The sequence below is a fragment of the Peromyscus leucopus genome, chromosome 7 (genome assembly GCF_004664715.2).
Source record: "Peromyscus leucopus breed LL Stock chromosome 7, UCI_PerLeu_2.1, whole genome shotgun sequence".
NCBI classification, from domain to species: domain Eukaryota; kingdom Metazoa; phylum Chordata; class Mammalia; order Rodentia; family Cricetidae; genus Peromyscus; species Peromyscus leucopus.
The window spans coordinates 19,005,948-19,031,137 of NC_051069.1; the positions used below are offsets into that span (position 1 = coordinate 19,005,948).

Consider the following 25,190-nt stretch of genomic DNA (forward strand, 5'->3'; position numbering starts at 1 on the left):
CTACACAGAGAAACCCTGTCTCAAAAAATCAAAAGAAAAAAATGTAATAGCAGCATTGCCCATCTGCGGTCGGGGCTCTGACGCCCTCCTCTGACCTCCAAGTGCATTGCACATACATGGTGCACAGACAGAACACCCATACCTATAGAAAAAAATAAATAGTTTTTAAAGTATCTACATAAGAGAAAAATATGCTTTACTTTGCAAAATTTTTTGGTAATTTTATCTTATCCTCTTTTAACTTTGGCAACTTCTAGACTATGTCCCCAGGGCCTCATTCTATCAGATGAAAAAGAAACTATACCAGTGTAATATAAATAGCTTAAAACAAATGACAAGGCAGAGAAAGAGGCAAAGCACAAGGCTTCTGTATGCCTGCTTTATGTCAAATACCTCGACTGGGAAAATGGCCCTACCCCAGCTGTGGGAACACAGGACGCACGCTATCAGTCTGTTTTTAGCACCTACTTCCAGACGGAAGTGCAGTACTTGAAGCCTCCGTCCCCGGAGGTATTAGTCAAGCCACTGATGCTAATGAGAGAAGCTGACTGAAAGGTGTTCTCCAGCTGTTGCAGACATCAGTGAGTGTCCACCCCGATGCCATCGAAAAGACTATTGACGACATCATGGAACTGAAAAAAATTAACCCCGACATCAACCCACAGTAAGAATTGGACTTGCATGTGAGAAATACAGAGCACAAATCATATAGCTGTGTCTGTCTGTCTGTCTGTCTGTCTGTCTCTCTCTCTCTCTCTCTCTCTTTTTCTCTGTCTCTCTCCCCCTCCCCCTCTCTCTTTAAAAATAATTATCTGCAGTTTCTTGACTTTCAGATGAATAATAAGTAAAACAGAGGTACTTCGTGTTTGTAAATAGCAGTGACCTTAGGCTTCTGGTTTGTAAGCTTGTGCTCCCCTGGCCGTGAATGGAAAAAAGGGGTGTGCAAGCTGATGTCAAAATGTGAGGTCAAGGAAGGACGGTCATCAACAGGACATTACTTGGCTTCTGTGTTTTACATTAATTGCACATGTTCAAATCATAAATGGCTTACGCTGATTCTCCTCCATCTAGAATATTCCTTCAGTTCCCTCATGAATATTCCATCCATCATGCTGGGCCGATAATCTTGGAGAAAGTTCCTACCTGCTTGTCAAGAAGACAGGCGTGTGTGGGAGGAAGAGATAGTTTTTATATGAATACTTTAGAACTTTATAATTTATTCCTCTCATTTTGGAAGTATTAAAATGCACTTGGCAATGTTCGTGACATTTAAAATTAGCCTTATATTTTCCACTGGGTGCAGCAATTTTTCAGTAAAATTTGGACCTTAAAGACATTAAGGAGAATAAATTCTAAATGCAGGTATATTTAGAGACAGCTTGAAGTTGGTAACAATCAAACTGTCTCATAGATCTATATACATGAGGACTTCAGAGTCACTACTGAGAAAGACTGTTAATAACAAAGATGGAGGCAGAGCTGAAGGGAATTTCAGAGTATGCTAGGTGCTGCTCTTGATCTATCCAGGAGCTCAGTCAAAAAAACCTCCATTTCCTCCTAGTCTCTACAGCATCTTTCTATAGTCTCATGAGCTAGGAGGCTGTGCCTTTGCCTTATTCAGACATTAAGGTTGATTTAATTATGTAGCAAATTAAGTTTTAAAATCTTCTCATGGGCTGGAGAGATAGTTCAACAGTTAAGAGCACTTAATGCTCCTGCAGAGAACCTGGGTTTGGTTCTCAGGACCCAAATGGCAACTCACAGCTGCCTATAATTCCAGTTCTAAGGAATCTAATGCCCTCTTCTGGCTGCACATAAACTCACGCAGCCACACACGCACAAATTAATAGATCAATCTTTATTAAAATTTAAAAATTGGCTTTCATTTTTATTTTTTAATTAAAATATAATTACATCATTTCCCCCTTCCTCTCCTCCCTTCCAGCCCTTCCATGCTCTGCCCCCAATCCCTTTCAAATTCTTGTCTTCCTTTTCTTTAATTATTATTGTTACATATATATGCATAGATACAGATATATTCAACATCATATGCATTCACAGCGGAATGTGTACCATATGAATCAGAAGCTATGCCCCGTGAGAGGGAATTGAAAGAATAGGGCTTTTTTTTTTCTAGAACAGCAGTTCTCAACCTGTGGGTCTTGACCATTTGGGGGTTGAACGACCCTTTCACAAGGGTCACATATCAGATACTCTGCATATCAGATATTTCTGATATTATGATTCAAACAAGCATCCGGTGAGCAAATGCCAACAGCACCTGGGTCTGTTTCTCCTCACACTGGATTCTTCTGTACTTTAGGCTGGGAATCTCTCTCCAGGCTTGCCTTCTGCAAATTGTGGGTTACAGAAACCTCATTGCAGATGTGGAAAAGCTACGCAGAGAGCCCTACGACTCCGACAACCCTCAGCACGAAGAGATGCTTTTGAAGGTGAGTCCCTTCCCTAACATCAGCTGATGGCTGCCAAGCACTCAGGCTAGGCATTCTCTGTACATTGAGGATACAAAGATGAGTAGGACATGGGCGCTGTGACGGATTGGCCAGGCTGAGTTCTCTTGCCGGTTGGGGGTAAATTTTTCATCAGAAAACTCATATGAGAAATTAACTTTAAAGCCAGATGACTTACAGTCTGAGAAAACGTCAGAGGTTATTTCTGTGGGGGAGGGGCACTTCACACTTGGCTCGGGTTTGGATTGTTTCAAATGTATTGAAAGCTGCAGGAGAAACGAGACAGCATTTGTCAGAGTGTCATGGGGTTTTTACTTACGACTTTAATACACATCAAAGACAAGGATGTTGACTTCTGCCTCAGCAATAGCCCTCTGGGGAAATTACCCGAGATCCTCATGCTGATTATTTATTCATGTGACTTGGCAAATATTCAAAGAGGAGGTAAAGGTTTATACTTGGCACATTAAGACTGCGAGGAAAGTAATATGGACTTGTAAGTACTCCTTGCTTCAAATCCTATGAGTGCTGATGCTGCATCATCATCAAACAGCCATGAAACTTCCCACAAAACACCAAAGTATGAGATAATAAAGTCCAAAGAATAAAATTCAGACCCACATTTGGAAGTACTAACTAAATTAGAAAGTTTTAGACCTTCACTTCTGAAAATAGATCCTCCACTGGCATCAGGTGCGTCTCTGCCTCTTCCTAAATTTCAAGTAGGCTGTGACAGAATGAGGAGAGAGAGAGAGAGAGAGAGAGAGAGAGAGAGAGAGAGAGAGAGAGAGAGAGAGAGAGAGAGAGAAGGGGCTGGAGAGACGGCCCAGGCAAGAGAGCAAAGTGCCCAGAAGGTGGTGGCTCCCAGCCGCCCATCACTTCAGTGCCAGGGGATCTGATGCCCTCTGCTGGCCTCTTTAGGCACCTGCAGTCTTGTAAGTGTATACACTAATACACACATATACGTAATTAAAAATAAATCTCAAAAAAAAAAAGAAGGAAGCATTGGTTTGTCTGCCTTGCCTTTGTTTAACTGAAAATGTCAGCAGATGTAATTGTTTTTTAACGCATCTCGTATTTTGTGAGAAAGAGTGCATGTTTTTGTGTATGCAAGTACTCAAGCTGGTGATTCATTTGTCACTACTAATTAGTGCTGGATCTGAGGTGATCACTAAAAACTGAAGAAACCTCATTCTTGGCAATAGCATGCCTTCTCTTTCCCTCCTGTTAACCTTAGCTAACTTTCTAGCTGAGTTCTACCTTCTCCTGTTGTCGGTTGCCCTGACCATTTGCTGATAGAGGCCGTCAAACTCATCAAAATGATTTAATGGCTAGGATCAAGGTGAATAAAAATGAAATGAATCAGTACAATTAACAGCCTGCTTATACGTGTCTGAAATGCTTCACAATGGCTGAGATAAACTCAAAATTAGCTAATGGTATTTGGATGCTTGCTATGTGGTTTGTCTGGTGTGTGAGCTGGCTTATAGTAGGTGTCCAGCAAAAAGGGGAATGGCGGGTAAATGCATGATTTACTGAAATTCTTTAGTGTATTAGTCAGGGTTCTTTAAGTCACAGAACTGACAGGATGAATATATACACTAAAAGGGGGTTTATTAGAGTGACTTACCAACTATGGTTCAAGCAGCCCAACAATGGCTGTCTCCTGATGGAGCCTGTGGCTGTTTAATCCACAAGACTGGATGTCTCATCAGTTCCAATCCAGGGCATGGGATCCCAGGGAATTCCCAGAGAGCTGCCAGTTCTCAGTCTGTGTTGAAGTCCTGAGCAGCCGATAGAACTGGTGGTTCTAGCAAAGGCCCAGGAGCAGGACAGATGGACTCACCAGTGAGTGCGGGGACAAGCAGGCAGAAGCAAAAGCATCCTTCTCCCATGCCCTTCTTGTGGAGGCTGCCACAGAAGTCATGGCCCAGATTTAGGATGGGTCTTCCCATCTCAAGTAATCCACCCGAGGAAAATCCCTCAGACGTTCCCAGCTGCTTGGGTTTCTGTTCATTCCAGATGTGGTGAAGTGACAACCAAGATTAGCCATCACGCTTAGCTGTGTGTTAAGAACAGCTGAAGATGGCCCATGGCAGGCATCCAAATCCTATTTGTTAACTTTGAGTTTATCTCAGCCAGTGTAATGCACTCGCTTCAGACACATGTGATGACTTCAGTGGTTCTCAACCAGTGGGTCACGACTCCTTTGGGGGACAAACAACTTTTTCACAGGGTCACATATCAGACGTCCTGCATATCAGATATTTCTGATATTACAATTCACAACAGCAAAATTACTGTTATAAAGTAGCAGTGAAAACAATTTTATGGTTGGGAGTCACCACAACATGAGGAACTCTATTAAAAGACCACAGCGTTTGGAAGGATGAGAACCTCTGGATCAGTCTGTTAACGTTTATCAGTGGTTATGATTTGAGTATGTATGTACTATCATTCTGATGTCATGGCTAAGGAATCAGGGTAGTGATTATTTTAGAGGTGAGAAAACTACATTTCTTTTAGTTTAGGCAGTCTGTCTGACTATCACATACCTAGGAAATAATAAAGCCAGATCTCTTTACCATCAGATTTGGCACTTTTTGCTTTTTATTGTTTTGAGACAAAACCTCACTATGTTTTTGTGAGTTGGTCCTGAACTCACTGTGTAGCCAAGTCTGTCTTTGACTTTGTGGCTATCCTCCTGCCTCAGCTTCCAAAATGCTGAGACTACAGGTGTGAGCCACCACGCCTGGCTCTGAGTTCGGCCCTTTTATGACCGGCTTTTCCCTTTTACCCTACATGGTTTGAACTCTAATCAGGACATGATCTGCACCTACAGAAATCCTGAACTCTTATCCATATGACTCACTGAAATGTCTCCTGTGGGTCCGTGCCCATTCTCCTGTTCTTACCATCTTCTCCAGCGTGGCCGTTACGGTTTTTCAGTCCTAAATCTGGCCATTAGCAGCTTCCCTTCCATCTTCTAACTGACAGAGAAGTTTTTATGAGACAAGTCCAGCCATTAAGATAGATTAACATCCCTAGACACCTGAATCCCAGCACTGGGGAGGTTGAAGTAAAGATGCCTGGGACTTAAAGGCCAGTCTGGGGTATAGGCAAGATGTTTTCCCCAGCAAATCAAAACACCTTCAAACTCCCCACGCACCACAGCAGAGTCCATACTGCTCAGAGCAGCGCTGCAGCCCCTTCCTGATGCATCTCTCTCGGCTCTGTCTGCTGCATCCCCATCCATCACATACGGAGGACTGCACCACAAAGCAGGCCAGGCTGTGACAACCACGTGCCAGGAATTTGCTCATGCTCTTCCCATTGCTATTTGTTGTCCTCACAGAAGAAGCCACCTGGCTTTCTTAATCCATATTCACTGGATTTTGAAATAGTCTCTAGCTTCCCCAAATACAGAGGTGAGATCTTTATTCTACCCTTCCGGGTATTTGAATTCCAAGTACAAGAACAATAAAGTCATAATATTGAAACACTTGCTGAATGTTTGCTGTGTTCCGGTCACTAATAAACTCTGCAGAGTTCTCCATTTTGATTCTCACAATAACCTTGTGCTGATGTGCTCTCCATTTGGAGAGGAGGGTGAGAAACACGAGGCTGAGAAAGCGCTCCAACCACAGCACTGCACTGTTTCTTCAGAGGACGCTGTGCCGAGTCTACTCCTGTATCCGCAGAGCCTGGCCAGGGCTGGTGTATAACTGCCCCAGTTCAAGCCCCATCTTTAGGATGCGTGATGATACCCCTGCTTCCTACATCACAAAATTGTTTAGGACAAGAGTCAGCAAGCAAAAGCACATGGGCCAAATTTGGCCCACCACCCATTTTTATTAGTGTTTTATGGTCACCTAACCACGTGCAAGTGTTTCTGTTGTCCCAGGCGGCGATCCCACTACAAAGACAAAAGGAAGAAACTGCTGCAGAGCACACACAGCTCACTGCCTGAAGTAGCTACAGAGATCTTGCACAGAGTTTGCTGACCCAGTTTATAAGTTCAGCTAACCCAGGCTAGCCTTTAATTCACTGTGTCACCAGGCTGACCTTGAACTCTGGATCCACCTGCCTCTACCTCCCATGTCCCATGATTTCAGGCACATACCACCATGCCCGATATCTCTGTGTCTCTATACCTCTAGATAAGTTGAAGTAGCATGCTGTGACACCAGCACAGATATTGTATCTTATTAAGAAGTAATATTAGAGTCACATCTATAATAACCACAATATATGAAAATGAACTGCAGGATTGGGGGGGTGCACACAAGTGGGGCACATGTGCACATTTATGCATGTGACTGTAGAGGTGAGAAGTCAACCGCAAGTGTCACTACTCAGAGTCCACCCACCTTGCTTTTGGAGATTGTGTTTCTCATAGACCTAGAGCTCTCAAATTCCAGAGTTTCTCCTCTCCCTCTACATCCTCAGAACTGGAATTAGAGGCAGGAGCCACCACTCCAAGCTTTTGTACAGAATTCTGGGAGGCGACCTCAGGTCCCCATGCTTGGGTAACCAGCACTCTACCTGCTGAGCTATCTCTACCTCTGAACTGCAAATTTTTACCTCTGTGGTTTTTGCCACTAAATATTAGACTTTACACTGTGCCTGATACATGACAATTCACAATAAAGCAAGATAACTGTACATTACTGTTCTGTTGAAACTTTAAGATTCCCATAATATAAAATAAAAATTTGGAAGGTTAACCATTTCTGAAATAGTCAGAAGAAAACAAAATCTTTGGGCCTGGGAGAAAGGCTGTTGGCAAAGTGCTTACTATAAAACATGAGGATCTACAGTTTGAATCTGCAGCGCCTTACAAAAGTCAAGTGGGATGGCATGTTTCTGCAGCCACAAACCAGGGAAGGTAGAGACAGAAGGCTTGCTGGAGCTCATCGGCCAGCCAGGCTAGATGAATTGGTGAGCTCCAGGTTAAAAACATAAAATAAGATAAAGAGCAATTGAGGTAGACCCTTAAGACCAAACTCCAGCTGCACTCAAATGAACAGACAGGTGCACACATGTCCACACACACACACACACACACACACACACACACACACACACACACCACACACTAACACATACATACACAGAATACACACACAAAGAAATAAAATATAATATTTACATTTATATAATATTTGTGGGGCTGGAGAGATGGCTCAGCAGTTAAGAGTGCTTTCTGCTCTTCCCTCCAGAGGACCCAAACTCAATTCCCAGCACCCGAGTCAGGAGATTCAGAGCTGCATTCACCTCTAAGCATTACGTATTATACAGAACCATGGCTCACATTCCCTGCCATCGGTCTACCTATCTCTATCATCACGATGTGTGCTAAACCTAGTTCTCTACAGAAAACAAACTAAATGTATAAAACAGAGAAGTGTATAATGTTGGTTTTGAATGAAATTAATTTAGGCGACTCTTCAAGATAATGTTGTGTTTTGAGGCTTACTCGTGAACACTGCTGATGTTTCTTTATCTAGCTGTATGATACTTGCTCTCACTTCCATCACAGGTGAGACCTAAGAGATGTTTTTTTTAATGGTGCTCATGCTAAGCATGTTAATGGAATGTTAGAAAAAAGTTTCTGTGGAGTTGAACAAGAGGCAACCTTAACACTTTCCATTCTCCTTTTCTTTTGTAGTCTTAAATATCTCAGAGACCCCCTTCTCCTGAAGAGAGCCTTGTTGTAGGCTATTATTTATCTCTTTATCTCATTGGTTAAGAACAAAAGTATAAAGATTTAAAACACTGGGATATACATGTATGCATTCCATTGCCTTCAAAGCAACAGCTCCATAACAGCATTCTACAGCTCACTCTTGAGATGAGCGTAGAGGCTCATAACCTCTTGCTTTTATTATGAAATAACGTTTTTGCTTTTTTATCATCCAACCCTGTTGGGTCACCTTTAAGAACCACTATTGTAATATATGTGCATATACTTATTTTTGCAACTCCCTGTAGTCGGAAGGTTTCTCCAGTCCCGTCCAACCCCACAGTCCTACAGCTGCTTATAAAATAATCGATCAGAGACTTAATATTATTTACAAACTGTATGGTCTAAGGCAGGCCATATATCTAGCTAGCTCTTATATCTTAAATTAACCCATTTCTATTCATCTATGTTTTACCTCGTGTACTGTGGTGTTACCTGAGTCTCCTTGGGTGGCGGCTGGCATCTCTCTTGCCTCTGCCTTTCTTCTTCCTGTCTCTCTCTCTTGGATTTCCTGACTTGCCATTGGCTATAACCTGACTTGCCATAGGCCAGAACAGCTTATTTATTAACCAAGCAAAGCAACACATATTCACAGCATACAGAAAGACATCCCACAGCAACTCCCCTTATCAGAATGCAGCTCACAGCATCTGAACCAATAAGACAGGACACTTGTGTGTGCACACCCAACAGTGGTTCTCTTTTCTTCTGCTGCAGCTGTGGGAGTTCCTGAAGCCCAACACACCACTGGAAGCTCGGATTTCTAAGCAGTGGTGTGAGATTGGTTTCCAAGGTGATGATCCGAAAACGGATTTTCGAGGAATGGGTCTCCTGGGACTTTATAATTTACAGTGAGTAAAATAAAGAATAGTTAACCATTAGAGCAATTCTCTGGTCAGCTGGCATTAAAATGCCATAGTAGAGTTAGCACTTTCAAAAGCCACTGCCCAAAAGATTCCATAAAAACATTCAATCCTCTAAGGGGCAACTTGGCTTCATACAGTTTTAAAACTTGCCAGCACCTTGCTTGTATTTCAACAAACTTCATAGAAATTTTAAAGCAGCTCTTAAATATGTTTTTTTTTATTTTTTATTATGAAAAACTTCAAGCATATGCAAAAACACACCCTCTTATATTGATGGATATAATTTATCATCTGAATTCAATATTCAGAAATTGCAACATAATTTTTAGACAAAAAAAGTTAATGAAAAATCCCTTACTATTTGCCATTTCGCCTCTCATATTTCAATATGTACCTCTAAAAAGTATCAATACTGGACCTTGAAATGGCTCAGCAGGGAAAATTGCCCTCTGCCACATGCCTGGGTTTGAGCCTGGGAATCTGCATAGTGAAGGGTGAGAACTGACTCCATTAAGTTCTCCTCTGACCTCCACATGTGCACAGACACACAAAATAAACAAATCTAAAATTGCTGCTTTGAATTTTCCTGTATCCCCCTCCTTAGATTTGTGTAATAAATTATATAGACATATATTAGCAATTTTGTTATAGTTTTATTATTGCCTGTGTTAAATACTTTTTATGAAGTGCTTTTCAGGTTGTATGAATTTTTATGTTTATTCTGAAAGTTCATTGCCAATTTCTCCCAGGAAGCAATTTCATTGAATTAACATCCCTAAGTTCTGTGAGATGTTTTCTAATCATCAAGAATTCAAATACAATGAGACTGCTTTCTAAGAAAGATGCATTTGATCTGGGCATCGTGGCTCACATCTGTAATCCTAACTCTTGGGAAACAGAAGCAAGGGGTCAGGACTCATCCTTGTCTATCTAATTGGGATCAGTGCTAACCTGAGCTGCAGGACACACTGTCTTAGGAAAAAACAGGAAGAAAGGAAGGATGGAAGGGAGAGAGGGGGGGGTAGGGGAGAGGTGAGGAAGGGAGGGAAGGGAAGGAACCTAGAGTTCTCTCTCCCCTTCCCCCATGTTGCTTCTCTCAGGCTTCTGGGGGGGGGGAGTCTTCCATCACTGAGTCACCTGACCCCTTATCTATAATGCTTGATTATATACTTGGCTCTCTGGGTAGTAATGAAGTGCATAATTAAGTTTTCAAGTCTGTTGGCTCTGGAAGAGTGATGAGCTCATGCCAGTGTCTACCACTGGGTGCCAAGTGGCCTCCCACCAGATAAGGGTGGCTGTCTTGCAGACAGTGAAATCATGGTGTTCTTTCCTCTGCCTGCAGATATTTTGCAGAACGGGATGCCACAGTGGCTCAGCAGGTCCTCTCCGACTCTCTTCATCCAAAATGCAGGTAATTGCTCCAAATAAAAGATGGGTTAGTTTTGTTGTTGTTGTTGTTGTTTGTTTTGTTTTGGGGGGATCAGTAAAATACCATTTCCCACATGGATCTATAGAGAAGTGTTATCAGGAGAGCCAGCTCATTGGGAGCTAGACCTTTTGACGGGCGCTAAACAGGAAGGTTAATACTTCAGATACTCACGTCAGGACTAACAAGGTAGAGAGGTGCCCTTCAAGCAAGATGCGTGGCAAGAGTGTCTAAGAAGATTAAAAGGTGAGCGTGGAGGGCCGGATATGGAGGAAAGAATTCAGAGACAAGGGAGTATGGTGTGGGCATCAGGAAGCTTGAAAGACAAAGACCCACAGAGAAAGCTGGACTTTCTAAAGCTCTTTTGCTTTAAAGTTCAAAACTGCATTTGCATTTATGTTTACTTGATTTCTTTTCTTTGACTGAACACATGAAGGGATGTCACTAAAGAGGAAATAAGGTATTTTTCTTTGCTTTTGTGTTTTGTTGTTTTTATTCTGTATTAGAATGAATAGGATAAGAATTTCTAAAATAAATAGATTTGTGAAAAACACTTTCAAAGGCAAACATTCACCAAATTTTAATCTGATATGGTTGATTATTTGTGGGCTGCATTTTTATTAGCTAAAAGCCAGATTGATCTAACCTAATGAAGCCAGAACTATACCCAGTTGAGGGATGTTTAATCCTTTCCCTAGAGAGGTGACCATCTCACACACATAACCTAATCCCCTCAAGGGACATTTTACTTGTGAATTTTCTTACATAGTGAAAATTTGATCTTAGATTAATATTTTTTTTTGAGACATAGTCTTATTACATAGCCATAGATGGCCTGGAGCTCACTCTGTAGACCAGGCTGGCCTCAAACTCACAGAGATCCACCTGCCTTTACCTCCCTAGAGCTGGGATTAAAAGTGTACCCCACCACTTCTAGCCTTGACTGGTGTATTTCCAATTTGTTAACTATAAATGGTAGTTAATGTGTGAGTCAGTGACTCTTCTGAGAATTCCTCCTATTTTACTGTCCTAATCCTAGTAGGTTTTTTTGTCCTCTACCTAATAGCACTTAGTTATTACTGGCTAAATAAACCTAGAGTTTTATTGTAGCAGTCTTAAGATTCAGGAATCGGTTGACTTGGGTTTATTTCACTGACAGTGCTATATCCTCCTAGCTCCATTTGACTAAAGTTCATTAAGTTACATTACTTTCCCAGACTTAGATTTACAGTCTTTTATGAGATTAAAAATTCATCTCCTTTACTTTTATTCATTTCAAGAAAAACATCAAAATCATCTCACTGTTTCTGGATAGATTGCATGCTCAAACTCAAGCTATTTTGACTTTTCAACTGTATCTTCTGGATTGCATAGTTCTGCATTGTGGAGCCTCTGAACTCCTCCTAAGTAAAGTTTGCTGAGAGTTTACATGTGTTTCCAAGTGGTGTTTCCTGGATCAGAACCAGGAGTCATGGATACTCCATGATCCTGGGAAAGTAACAATAAGCTTCAAATATTGTTTGAATAATGATTGAAGGGAGATTAATTTTGTCAGTGAGCCATCCTCAAGCAAGGAGAGGGTAGACAGAGGCTCCACAATTGTGGCTCCTTCAACGGTCATCAGAGAGGCCTTGAGGGTCTGTGGACCACTCTTAAGGAGGATGGCCTTCATGTGTGTGCTGTGTAGGAACCTAGGGTATCCCTCAAGCTACAATCCAGTCAAAGAGGAAGAAGCTTTTGTATTAGTTGCTTCAAATTGATGGTGAAGGTCACCAAGTGTGAATCAGAATGTCTCGAAAACATTCTGATTTCTTTCTCATCTATTTCTTAGGTAATTGTCTGAAGGAGGTATAGTTTGACCCATTATGGTAACATCATAGCTTCTAGCAGACCCTACACATTTCAGGAATTCAACAGTGAGGCATGAGTATATGTACTAAGGACATGCTCCCAGCTGTTCCTCAGCAAGCATGATATATTTCTGCCTTTGTGATTATTCATGGGGTCCTGAAGTAACTTGAGGGATAAAGGTAGATGTAATTTTAAGAGAATTCTGCCTGTCAATTTCTGTTGTTTGCTTGGGGGCTATCTTATAAGTTATCAAATGAAGGGAAGCCACTTGGCCTTTTCTTGTATTTCAAATGCAAAGATTTCATTTAGCAAATATAGACATAAGATTTCATTTAAAACATATAGACATGCTGCGGACTTTTGAAGCTCTGTTAAAGAGAAAGTGGATACTTAGAAAAAATTTTCAATTTCACATGCAATTCAACTCATTTTGAAAATGAATCTTCTAGAGGTAAAACTGTTCTGGTGCCTCTTTAGTTTCCTTTGTTGGTTAGAAATTATACTTTGAAAAGTAGGTGGGATATTTTAACATGAATTCCAGAAGTTACTTGGCATCGTAGATGGTCATTCACAGAGTAGGAAGCACATTTGTTTAAATATTCATTATGTACTGTTTCTGTGGCTGTGTGCTGTGGTATTCTGTGAGCGTTTGTAGTGTGCCATTTGCCATCTGTTCTAGAAAATTCTCCTTTTCCATGCTTAGATGAATTTAAATATCATATGTAGCACCAATGCTAAAGTTTGTTTTTGAGACAAGGTCTTACTATGTAACCCAGGCTGGCCTAGAACTCAACGTCTTCTTGCATTGGCTTATGTTAAAACTGTTACCTGTATGTATATGTATGCTACCTAACACTAATCAGTTTGAATGTATCAACGCTAAAAGCAACAATACATGTGGGGATTGATGGGATTCCAGGGGTGTGTCATCATACCAAGCTTGTACTACTGCCTTTAGCAGTGATCTATTCAGACCGATTAGTGTAATAATAGAGTTACATGTATCCCTATGTGTAGTTATTGGTTGAATATACGCATTCAAAGAGACTAAGAACAAATTAAATATTAAATGTTCATTTATTTATTCATTCTTTATTTCAGCAAATTCAGCAAAGCAGAATGGGAAAAGAAAAGGATGGATAAAGCAATTGGGTAAGTGTGGGATCATACATGAAGACTGTCAGCCCTAGCCCAGGGACAACAAGACTGGATTTGATTCCCAGCACCCACATGATAACTCACAGCCATCTTTAACTCCAGTTCCAGGAGAACCAAAGCTCCTCCATCAGTACTAGGCACTCACATGGTACACAGATATACATGTGGACAAAACATCAATACTCATAAAATAATGAAATAAAATTTTAAAATTGTTTCACATTTTTACATTAGATACCTGACAACATGGCTAAGGAGGTAAACAAACTTGCCACCAAGGCTGATGACCTGAGTTTGATCCCCAGAACCTATATGTAGAAGGAAAGATGCTACAATGTCTTGACCTACACACACACACACACACACACACACACACACACACACACACGCACATACACATGCACGCGTGCGAGAGCAGATGCACACACACAAACAAGTAAACAAACAATTTAATAAATGTTGTTAATGGCCTATTCAAAATATATTTCAAAATATTCAAAAATATTTCTATGCTGGATTTATAAAAACAGTGAGAATTTAAGAATTCTATTCCCTTCTCTGTAGAAGAGGGACATAAAATATACTTTGTGGTAATACCTTAAATCTTTCTCACATAAAATTTAAATTTAGAAAAACACAAGAATGAAGACCAGAACTCAACCCATCAGCCCATCTATCACTTGTGCATACCCACAGTAAGAACTCACAGCTTTTCATTCTAGATGTTTCTCTCTGCACCCATGTGCACCTATACTAAATCTTGGCTTGTTCTTCACAGGCCTTAAAGTCTCTAAGAATGCAATTTTAGTTATCTATAAAATTACCATAATTTAATAAACACAAAAATTACCATAATTAATTTCTCTAGGAGTCTTTTGAGCATATTTGAGTGGTTTCTATGTCTTGCCGTGATAAATAATGCTGTAATAAATATTGTTATGCATAAAGTTTTGTCCACTTCAAACACTGACCTAGCATATGTTTGGAAATGGAATCACCAAGTCAAAGCAGGTGGACTCTCAGTTCTCTTAGCATGTGCTACCAAAACTTTGTGGTAGATTTAGAGGACAAGACTTTGATATGATAGAGATGGATAGATGGCTTGCCACTCTGGTGGTTTAAAGGAATTTAGAACTCAGGTATCAATTTTTGGAGTGTTTATATCTCTCATGTGCAACATTTTTTGTTTTTGTGGGTCCTGCCTGCAGGTACTCCTTTGCAATCGTGGGCATCAATATCACCGATCTGGCATATAATCTGCTCGTGAGTGGTGCTCTCAAAACCCATTTCTACAACATCGCCCCCGAAGCACCAACACTGTCTCACTTCCAACAAACGTTCTGTAAGTATCTTGTTTAATTTTCAGTATGGATTTCTACAGAGCAGACAAGGGTCAAAGCTGAGAAATCATTGTGGCAAAGCTACACTAGGCCCTGGAAAGAAGTTCCTTTGGGTTTAACTTCATTGTTTATTTATTTTCTCATTTCAACACCCACGCTTACATTTCTGGGCATCAGGGATTTTTCTTTTTCTTGGCTCTTATGTGATATGCAATGTGTCAACTTCAGGTCTGACTATGTCTGTCTCCCTTTGATCTAGCACAGCTTAACACTGAAGAATGCAACTCTAAAGACAGCCTGTGTTGAATGCCAGGTCCTATGTTTTGACAGAAATGAAATTCACAAGAAGATTAGAAAGTAAGGTTGAAAGACTTGCCTAGAAAGTAGGTCAAAGAGGTATTGATGAAAAGTAAAAAAAAATAAAGGTTGAAACATGAAAGGGCCATTGTGGGACGTCTCCTATCTGAAGTGTGTGTGTGGGGGGGGGGGGGGGTTACAAAAAGGAGAAACTCAGGGAAAGGAAACAAATCTATAAATCAAGAAAAAAAATCAGGCCAGCAAGATGGCTCTGTGGGTGAAGGCACTTGCTGCCAAGCCTGAAGATCTGAGTTTGATCCTCAAGGCCTACATGGTGGAAAGCAAGGGTCAAGTCCTATAAGTTATCCTGACTTCTACACACACACACACACACACACACACACACACACACACACACACACACACAAAGTAAATAAATAAATGTGATAAAACTTTAGGCCTGAAGAGCAGATTTTCATATTTTAAGTTCCAAGCACCCACATAATAGATTCAAATCTACCAAACCAAAGTCTCTATCACTGTGAGATACTACGACACTGTAAAGAGATGATGCCGAAAATTTCTAGAACTGTCACACAATAACTTTGAAATCAAGATTACACTGGACTTCTCCAGAGCAGCATTTTATTCCAAAATACAATGAAATAATGACTATAGAAACTTAAGATGGCACAAAGGGGATATGATTTACAATTTCAAATTATATTCCCAGGCTAACTTATCAATTGAGTATTGAGTATCAGGACAGACATTTTTTTTTTATAAATACAAGGTCTTAAATATTTTGCTTCTCCATAACTTGACAAGGAAACTCCTGAAAAATATGATGTTTCTACAAAATAAGAGAGTAATTCCAGAAAGAATAAATGAACCTGGACAACAGGAAGTCTTTCCGGGAGGAAAGAGAAGGGAATCCTCAGGTGAGGGAAGGGGGCCCTCCCAAAGCAGATCCCACACAATAGGCTCAGAAGAATCGATCTGGATTTTGACAATGCTCTGAAACTGAGCAAACAAACATCTACCATGGTTGAACACATCTAGGATGCATTTGGCATCCTTAGGGAAGGTGGTTTGTGGTTAAATTAAATGGAAAACTAAGTAAATGAACAAAGTAGGCAATTAGTCCTAGATTAAAAAAACGGTAAGGAACTGAGTATGGTTGGGCTGGTGAACAGGGCCTAGACCTGTATCTTCTGTAAATAGGGGTTTAGAAAACAGCCCAGAAATGGAATGCAGCATGCGTGGGGCTATAGAGTTTGACAGTCAGAAGGCTCAGCCAGAGCAACTTTAGAGCAAGGACTAGGATAGGAGAGGCCACTGCCTGCTTGGTGCTTTGTTTTCCCATTAAAACATATTAAACTATCTGGTACTGAACAATGCAAGTATCACTGGCAAAAATGAAAACAATATTCGAAGTATTTACTTTATAACTTGTTAGAAAATCTAAGGTCTTCACATGACATTTTATAGCTCCCATTTTGACCCGTGGGTGATTATATTCACTCCTGTAACAACTCCATTCCCAACAAATATCACTGGGATTTTACTGCAAATCAGGGTCTATCCTGAGGAAGACCGGCATTGAAACCATTAAGTACAACATACTCTTAAAGCACTGCAAAGGCATATGGCCGTCATCACCCACTGAGTCTGAAGCAGAGAGAGCTCCCTAAAGCAAATGCCATTCTCAGTGAAAACCTAAGGCTGAAGAGCAGAACACAAAGCAATGGGTGCTGAGGGACCTAGCCAGAGAAGTGGTAAAGACACAGGCCACAAGATGGGAGTGTACAGCAGATCCAAACAGTATAGTAGAGAGGGTACGATTAGATACGATACTGAGAGGGTATGGTTAGATATGATGCAGGAAGTTTAAGAGAAGAATTTGGAATGGACCCTGAAGAGCTTTGAGCCATGCTGGAGAGTATGAACATAGCTGTTAACAAACAAAATCTCTTGCACTATGTTTTTGTTAGCCCTTTATAAGTTGCTCTGTTCTATAGTTTCCATCTTTCTTGGGTAAATCAGGGACGCTCTTGCAAGGAAAAATAGGATGAGTTTAATTTGAGGCGAACTGGAGGTAAATTCCTTTGGGGAAATCTATTCAAAGCCACAAAAAATGGACATTCCTGTAAGAAGCCACAGAGCTCTGATGGGCTAGAAGGGCTCTGCCTCCAGACTCGTGATTCATCTGCTTGGAGTTAAAAATCAGAACCACACAGCAACCGACGTCTCCCGTGTTTAAACTGAAAAGAATTGATATCTAAGGGTAGGAGGAGATGTTTTGTTATTGCTAAATGCTCAGCCTAGTAGAGAGTTTAGTAACTATATATTGGATGGATGGATGGATGGATGGATGGATGGATGGATGGATGGATGGATGGATGGACTGACAGATAAGATAACTATAATACTGAATGATATTCTTTTCAGGGAAAAAGAGGGTGTAGCTGATCTGGAAATGTTTTAGCTTTACCCAATTGATAGGTTTTTCAGGAGAGTCCTAGCCCAGATATATAAGCATGAAGCAGTGTATCTTATTTCCCAAGACACTCTTCAGGTTTCAGAAAGAGCAGCAATCACCAACGGATTAGGTTATGGTCAGAGAGACTGGGTGTCTTTAGAAGAGGCGAACCATGCCCTGGATTCATTGCCCCTCCAGTGGGCACGGTCACTTCTGCAATCTCCCCTGTGATGTTCTTACAATTATCTGTGTCCTTGCACATGTCTCTGCTCTCTAGCAACAGGGTGCAGTGAAGCAAAACCAAGACACATTTGAGCAGCAATAAATATGCATCAGGCTTCAGATGGCAAGCCAAATTAGTATTCAAAACAAGTATTTCATCTAGAGGGAAGGAAATAAGAATGTAATGGCTCTATCGTCCTGACTTTACAGTCTTAGTCAGTGAACGTTGCGCTGCCAAGGCTTGTTGTTGCAAAAATGCCAGCCAATCTAAAGCTCCACTGAACACACAGCCCAACTGTAATGGGGTAAAGTTAAGGAAGGGACAAGCACAAAAGACAGAGCGGATTATCTGTTCTTTGACCTTCAAGAGAGAGAACCGTTAACATAGAAATAAGCACCAGAGGAAGCAGCCTGTAGCAACGATGGGAAGACTGCCTGTTTCAGCTCAGGCTTTCCGCTGTCAACTGTGTGAGCATGCCCTGTTTGAGCTTCCTGGCTGAACCCAGTGTCCACATCTGTAAGGTAGAGACATAAAGTCTGGTTGGCCAACCCACAGCACTGGGGCATGAATGAAACTGAAGACTAGAAGCAATGGATTGACTCCGTTTTCTCCCTCCCTTTCCACACTCCTTTGTTAGCGTTCTCAGCTAACAAATCATTGTCAGATATTAAATACCCATCTCTCTCTCTCTCTCTCCAAGAGACAGAGAATTAGGAAACATGAGAACTCTTACCTTTTTCTCCATCTTCAGTGCCCAACAGTGTATCTGTTACATACATAATTGGTAGACAGGTTGACCAGACAACTGGCCAAATGAATATTTGAATGCTGTGTAACAATACATAAATGAGTGGAGTTTTATGATTATAATATGTACTTTGGAAGCCAGGTCACCATTTCTGTATTTTTATTGCAATCATGTTATATGGTCTCTACTCATTTTCCTGATAAGATAGGGAGAGTCCCTGGGAATCTGTTTACAGGATTTACAGTTTACATTTGTGCTTATCAAGGAAGTACCATGAAAATGGTGTCAGAGTATGAAGCACCCCCACTCTCCAAGATGGTCCTCTGCAATTGTGTATAAAATAGAAAAATGAGGGAAACAACTGTCTGAGTTCTCCTAGAACTCTGAGATATACTACATCCCCTTCAGAGTCAGATGCCAGGGTGTCTGCACACTGTAGGAAAGTGGGCATCTTTATGTGTAAGTTAATATATTCATTAAATTATTCATTACAAGGAGATCAACATGCTACATATTCTGATTTGATAGTCCATATCACACTCATGGACCAAATTTTCACATTGTACCATATAAATACAGCAAAAACTCAAATTAAAAAAAATTAGTTTCCACAGTACCTGTTTTATTGATGTCAATGGAAGTATGCCAATGAGATGAATATATCATGGATGATTTTAATTCATAATAATATAAATCTGACTCTCCTAGCAAAACAACTCAAGTATGCTTTTTTGAGCTCAAAGACCAGTTGGAAAAAGTATATGTGTGTTTTATATATTAAGAAGAGAAGAAATTATGAATTTTCATTTATTTCTTTTATAACCATATCAATTGAAACATTCCTAGAAGGAGGCCAGGGAGGGATGTAAAAAGATGGAGTCTTCTAGATCTTAGGTTTTAAACTTCAGAGATAGAGATTCATCTGGCTGAATCTGGGTGGATCTGCATGTTTAACAAATTACCCCAGGCTATTCCTGAGATGTTTTAGGAACTTTTTCCACTCACTGAAATGGACAGAGGGTTGAGTTCCTGTGGGCCAGTAAGATGCAGGGGTCAGAAGAGACAGCGCTGTCATCACGCATTGAAGCGAGTAGGACCAACACTTCACATGAGCTGTGATGGAGAGGCCAGACGCTTAACCTGGAGAAGAGATGCGTGCTGGGCACAAAGCACACTGCAAGTGTCAGAGAAGGATTAGATTTGTTCCATGAAGTACAGGCCAACAGCTTCCTACCCAGGAACCTTCTAAGAATCTTGGGCTGAAGTAGGAGGATTACACATTGAAGACTAACTAACCAGGACTCCATACCACGGCCTTTTAAAAATACAAAACAAAACAAAACAAATCATCCCCTCATCTGTGTCACTCCAGTGCTGCTCCTAGAGATGCCCAAGCCTGGACTCAGCCTCGGGCCCCCTCAGGGAACCAAAGGGTAGCATGAGTGGAAATAGAGAAGACAGGTCCTGGCGTGATGGTGGACCTGATTTGCAGTTTTCCTAGTAGTCAGCTTTTGTGTAGCCCCAAGGCCAGCTGGATAAGGGGAGTGAATGCCTCCATTAGAAATGTTAAGAAGCAGTCTTGTCCATTGCCCTGGAAGAAATGGAATAGGGACGGGGATGTAGTTCACTTGGTAGAATGCTCTCCTGGCACACATCGGCCGTAGGTTCAATCCCTAATCACACATAAACCAGGTGTGGTAATGCACTGGGAGGTGGAAGTAGGAGAATCAGGCAGGTATCCAAGGTCCTCTGTAACACAGTGAGTTCAAGGGCAGACTGGGCTGTGAGAGACCTTGTCAAAAGAGAGAGAGAGAGAGAAAGAGAGAGAGAGAGAGAGAGAGAGAGAGAGAGAGAGAGAGAGAGAAGAAATGAAACAGAATAAACAACCCAAAATCAATGTAAAATAATTACTCCCTCAACCTTTTCTCCTGCGCTTGAGTGACTGAGTTCTTAGAAGTGTCTAAGTGTGCCTACATACGCTGTGAGAGGAGTAATGAAGGTGTGTGTTTGTGTAAACGGGTCATCATCAAGCAGTGTGTGTTGTGGAAGGACACCTCCAATACTGTGTTATAATGAAACATGAATATGATGTTTTAAAACTGTTGTAGAATTATGTTGAAGCTATTTCCACACATTGTTAGTTACCAGAAGAAAAGCTGTTTCCTTAGTTGTTCCATTGAGTATGTTTTTTCCCAGTTCTCTTCTATTTCTGCATTCCTTCCCTTGCTCATTCCTCCTAGATTCTCTTTATACACGAAAGTAGAAGTTCTGAGAGCCCAACCAGGATCCTCTCCAGCATTCCGTCTGGATTTGCTTGCACCTTCTAAAGTTAGAACAAAGAACAACTCGTAGAGCATTCACTTCTTTTTTTAAACTGGGATTCTTCTCTTTTCTTCTTCTTCTTTTTTTTCTAATTTATAGAGAGACCTGCAGTTGCATTGGGGTTTACTACATACAAACAAATAAAATACTTTCTTTTAAAGGAAGTATTCACATTTCAGTTATTTTAGATGTGTGTAAAAACGAGCAATGTGATGGAAGAGAGGGGAAATGGGGAAGGAAAAATAAACAATAAACAGATTCTTCCTTCAAAGACTTAACACTTATTCCAAGAACATTTCCACTCCAGAGTGTTCATAAACATCAACTTTGAGACACAAAAGCTTTTGAATATGGAATTTTACTTTGGAAGGAAGTATTATTAGCAATTACATGAAGCTGATCACGAGTCTGTATAGCTTAGATTTGATTTATAGTTCTTACTGTCTCATACTAGATGGTTAAATGCATTTGTCTGATGTGTTGGGGCAATTTAAAATTTTAGTTAAATTGAATACCAAGAGGAAAAAGGGCAGAGTGGAGTACTTTTGAAGGACTGGATTGTTGTGTTAATTTAGTTGGGAGGGAGGATGAAGGAGTCATTGTTGGTCTTTTGGAACAAGTTCAGGGGAGGGGAGGTGGCTCACTGGGTAATCACTTGCCTTGCAAGCAAGACCAGAGCTCAGATTCCCAGAAGCCATATAAATACCAAGTAGACATGACGGCCCATCCGCAATCGCGGTGCTCAGGAGGCATAGAGGGGTGACCCCCAGAACAAGCTAGTTAACTAGACTAACTGAAGTGGCAAGTTCTGTGTTCAAGCGAGAGGCTCCACCTCAATATGTAAGATGGAGAGAGATGCCCAATAGTATCCCCTGGCCTCTACAAACATGTGTGCTCACATGTGCACTCACGTGTGTACTCACATGGGCACACACCTATATACCTGAATACAAGCATAGCTAAATAAACATAATTTTAAGAATTTGAAAATATTTTTGAAATAATTAAAAATAATAAAGGAATTGTAATGCATGCCTTTAGTCCCAACATTTGGGAGGCAGAGGCTGGTCTATAGAGCAAGTTCCAGGCTACATAGAGAAACCTTGCCTTGAAAGAAAGAGAGGGGGAGAGAGAGAGACAGAGAGAGAAAGGAAGGAAACCAAAAATCCAAGTTGAGCTGATGAGATTGCTCATTGGTTAAGAGCTCTGACTGCTTGCTCTTCCAGAGGATCCAGATTGGATTCCCAGCACTCAAGTAGCAGCTCACAACTGTAACTCCAGTTCCAGGGGATCCAGTGCCCCTTCTGGCCTCCAAGGGAACTGCACAATGTGGTGTACAGCCATACATAACAGGCCAACACTCAGAAAAGTAAAAAAAAAAAAAAAAAAAAAAAATTAAGAAAAGAGAGCATGTTCCCAGTATGATTCATATTCAAGAGGTGATAGAATTGATTTGCCCTCCTGCTTTGTGGAGCTGAAAATGTCTCTGATACTAGCTGCAAAAAGAGGAAACAGAATAGGCAGCTTGGCAGCTTCTACTCCACTGGTCATACTTTAAATCTTGGTGTTTCCTGTGAACTCCACGGAGACTGATGCTTTGGTCTGACTCCTCCACGGTGGTTTGGAAGGTGGCTAAGGACTGTTTTCTTGCGGTCTTCTCACTGTCTTGTCCCTAACAGGCTATCTGATGCACGAGTTTCACAAGTTTTGGATTGAGGAGGACCCCATGGACATAATGGAATTTAATCGCGTGCGGGAGAAATTCCGCAAGAGGATCATAAAACAGCTACAGAACCCAGACATGGCGCTGTGCCCACATTTTGCTGCATCTGAGGGCTTAATCAACATGTAGTGCCCACGCCGGTTTCAACAGATCCTCAGAACACTGCCTCATTGTTGTCTTAGATCTCTGCTTAGGTGACAGCTCACACACCGAATGCACATAGTGATTATACATATACATATATATATATATGCATGCCTTTTGGTACAGTATTTTCATCTCTTGGTCATAATTCCAAGATCCCCCAAATACCACGATGTCTGGAGTATCTGCCCTCCAGTGACTGCTCAGATTGTGGCATTATGCAGTGTTAGCATCTGACCTTGACGCCCAGGTATGAAGAAAGTTTTATATTTTTTTAGATTTTTTTCCCTCCTCCTCATCATTCAATATTAAAAATGTATAATAACTCCCTAGCTGTAATTTGTATGAAAGAGATTAAACTGCATCTCATTCTGTGTTCCTACTTATTAAAATGTTTCATCAGGACTGCGGCTAGCTTCTCACGCTGGCTTCATGCTTGGACCTCATTCTGGGAAAGTGTAAGACTTTAAAATAACGCAGACAGACACATGATAAGCCAAACTCTTCCTGCACATACAGCTGCACTTCACCAAAATGTAATGAGGCTGTAAGAAATTAGCTTAAATAGGAGCCGTCCTTGTGTGAAACCCTGCAGACCTGTAGCCTAACGTAACCACGGTTGCAACTGTGTTGCAGTCGTCAGGATAGAAGCTTACTTTATCCCCATCACTTCATGGCTTGGATGTCTACATATGTGTATGATGCTTGGAGCTACAGAAAAGAAGCCATATCTTTCCGAGGCTGCAAAGGGTTTCTCACTGCCTGCCCCTTGCTGAACCCCAGAGTTAGCACTACCCCAATTCAAGCATCTTCGCTTTAGGGGGTTGGGGGCTGACTGGTTTGTTTTCTATGTTGAGGGGCAATATTTTTAATTTTTTGCAAGAAAACGTGTTACAACACAGAAACCCGAGCAATGATACCATGCACTATTCCTTGAAATTAGCATCCTTATAACAGTGGAAGAAGTTGCTTGGGAGAAGAAAAAAATGAAATTATCCTCAAACTGCTAAGAATCATCTTCTTCAAAATGTGATTTAGTTTGGAATTATGATCGTAGTCTGTTGAATAGTATTTACCATGGTATTTCATACCCATGGTATTTTATACTTTGGGACTATCGATTTTAGTATTATTAGATGTTTGTGTAATCACTTGCTTATTTAAATGAATTTTGAGTACTGCCTAACTGTCGGTATATGAATAAATTACATATCATTCTACAGTAACGGAGAGTGGGTTTCATTCGGATGTCTTTGTGCTCTATGGGTCTTAAGATATGCAAATCTGTGAGTGGGTGGAATGTCAAAGACAAACAATTGGTTATAAATTACTGTCTTTCAGAGTAGCCAGGTGTAATTTAGAAGGTGTTATGGCTGAGAGATTTCCTTGATCCTAAGGTCTGACGATGCTTTAATGAGTAAGATCTTTTATTTATTTATTTATTTATTTATTTATTTATTTAATTTTTGACAGACTCTCACTATGTAACCCTGCCTGACCTGGAACTCACTGTGTAGCCTAGGCTGGCCTGGAATTCAGATATTCACCTGCCTCCATCATCAGTTAAATTAAGATTAAAGGCATGTATCACCATTCCTTACCCTCTTACTTTTTCTTCATTGCTTTCTATAAAATCTCCCATGATTATCACAAGACGTCTGATTTTTTAAAAACCCTCAGCTGCCTGTTGTTGCCCGGTAGGATTCCTCCACTCCAGGACTGTCATTTTTCTCTCTCAGTCCTGGAGTCAGGTGGTAGCATTTCTACTACCTCTCCTGCAACCCGTGCCCTCTGTTAGACGATGAGGAGGGGAGAGTCAGTCGATGCTTACTGCGTACCAAGAACAATGTCTCCAGAAGGGAAAGCCGTGAGCCGAGTAGATGGTCTCTGTCTTGAGCACACAGTACTTCTACCTGCAGATCCAAGCATTGCTCCATATGCAAGGCAGACTTTACCAACTGCATATGTATACTGCCTCTTCCTATTTACTGTAGTCCTGCATTGGCAATGCAGCGTGATGGCATGTGGTTCTCTTCTGCTCAGGTAGAGGTAGCTCACGTTACCAAGCTAAGACATTCCCCTCCCGGCTCCTTGGATGCTTTTGGTAGTATCTAAACACGGCTGCACAGTTTTAGGATGAACAGTCGCTGCCAGCTCCTTCAAGGTATTATTAGCCTTCTCATTCACACCTCTTTGTAGGAGATGCAGTCTACCCAGTCACACAGAGCGAGGTGAGAAAACGAAGAGGAGAAGGTTTCAGGAGCATCAGAGACGTGGGATGTATGCTGTGTATGTATGTGGTTCCCCAGGGTATTCTTAGCATGCTCGTGTTTATTCCCCTGAGCAAGGGTTGACCACATAAAATGTAAATTGTGTAGCACATTCCCTTTAAG

General features: G+C 41.1%; 1 protein-coding gene across 4 annotated transcripts in view; it reads left to right on the top strand.

Annotated features, from left to right (window-relative positions):
• The window catches only part of Elmod1 (ELMO domain containing 1), a 55,550-nt gene extending 31,527 nt beyond the window's left edge, over positions 1–24,023 (top strand). For 2 of the 4 annotated variants that reach the window (XM_037207494.1, XM_037207495.1), the window contains exons 5-12: positions 567–664; positions 2,324–2,453; positions 8,935–9,068; positions 10,426–10,494; positions 10,946–10,969; positions 13,462–13,512; positions 14,727–14,860; positions 22,610–24,023. In XM_037207494.1, the coding sequence (XP_037063389.1) occupies positions 567–664; positions 2,324–2,453; positions 8,935–9,068; positions 10,426–10,494; positions 10,946–10,969; positions 13,462–13,512; positions 14,727–14,860; positions 22,610–22,782 (813 nt within the window). In that variant the 3' untranslated portion in view covers positions 22,783–24,023. The remainder of the gene's footprint in view (positions 1–566; positions 665–2,323; positions 2,454–8,934; positions 9,069–10,425; positions 10,495–10,945; positions 10,970–13,461; positions 13,513–14,726; positions 14,861–22,609) is intronic. The other 2 variants (XM_028864971.2, XM_037207496.1) reach the window with 1 other exon arrangement.
• Positions 24,024–25,190: the final 1,167 nt, after the last annotated feature.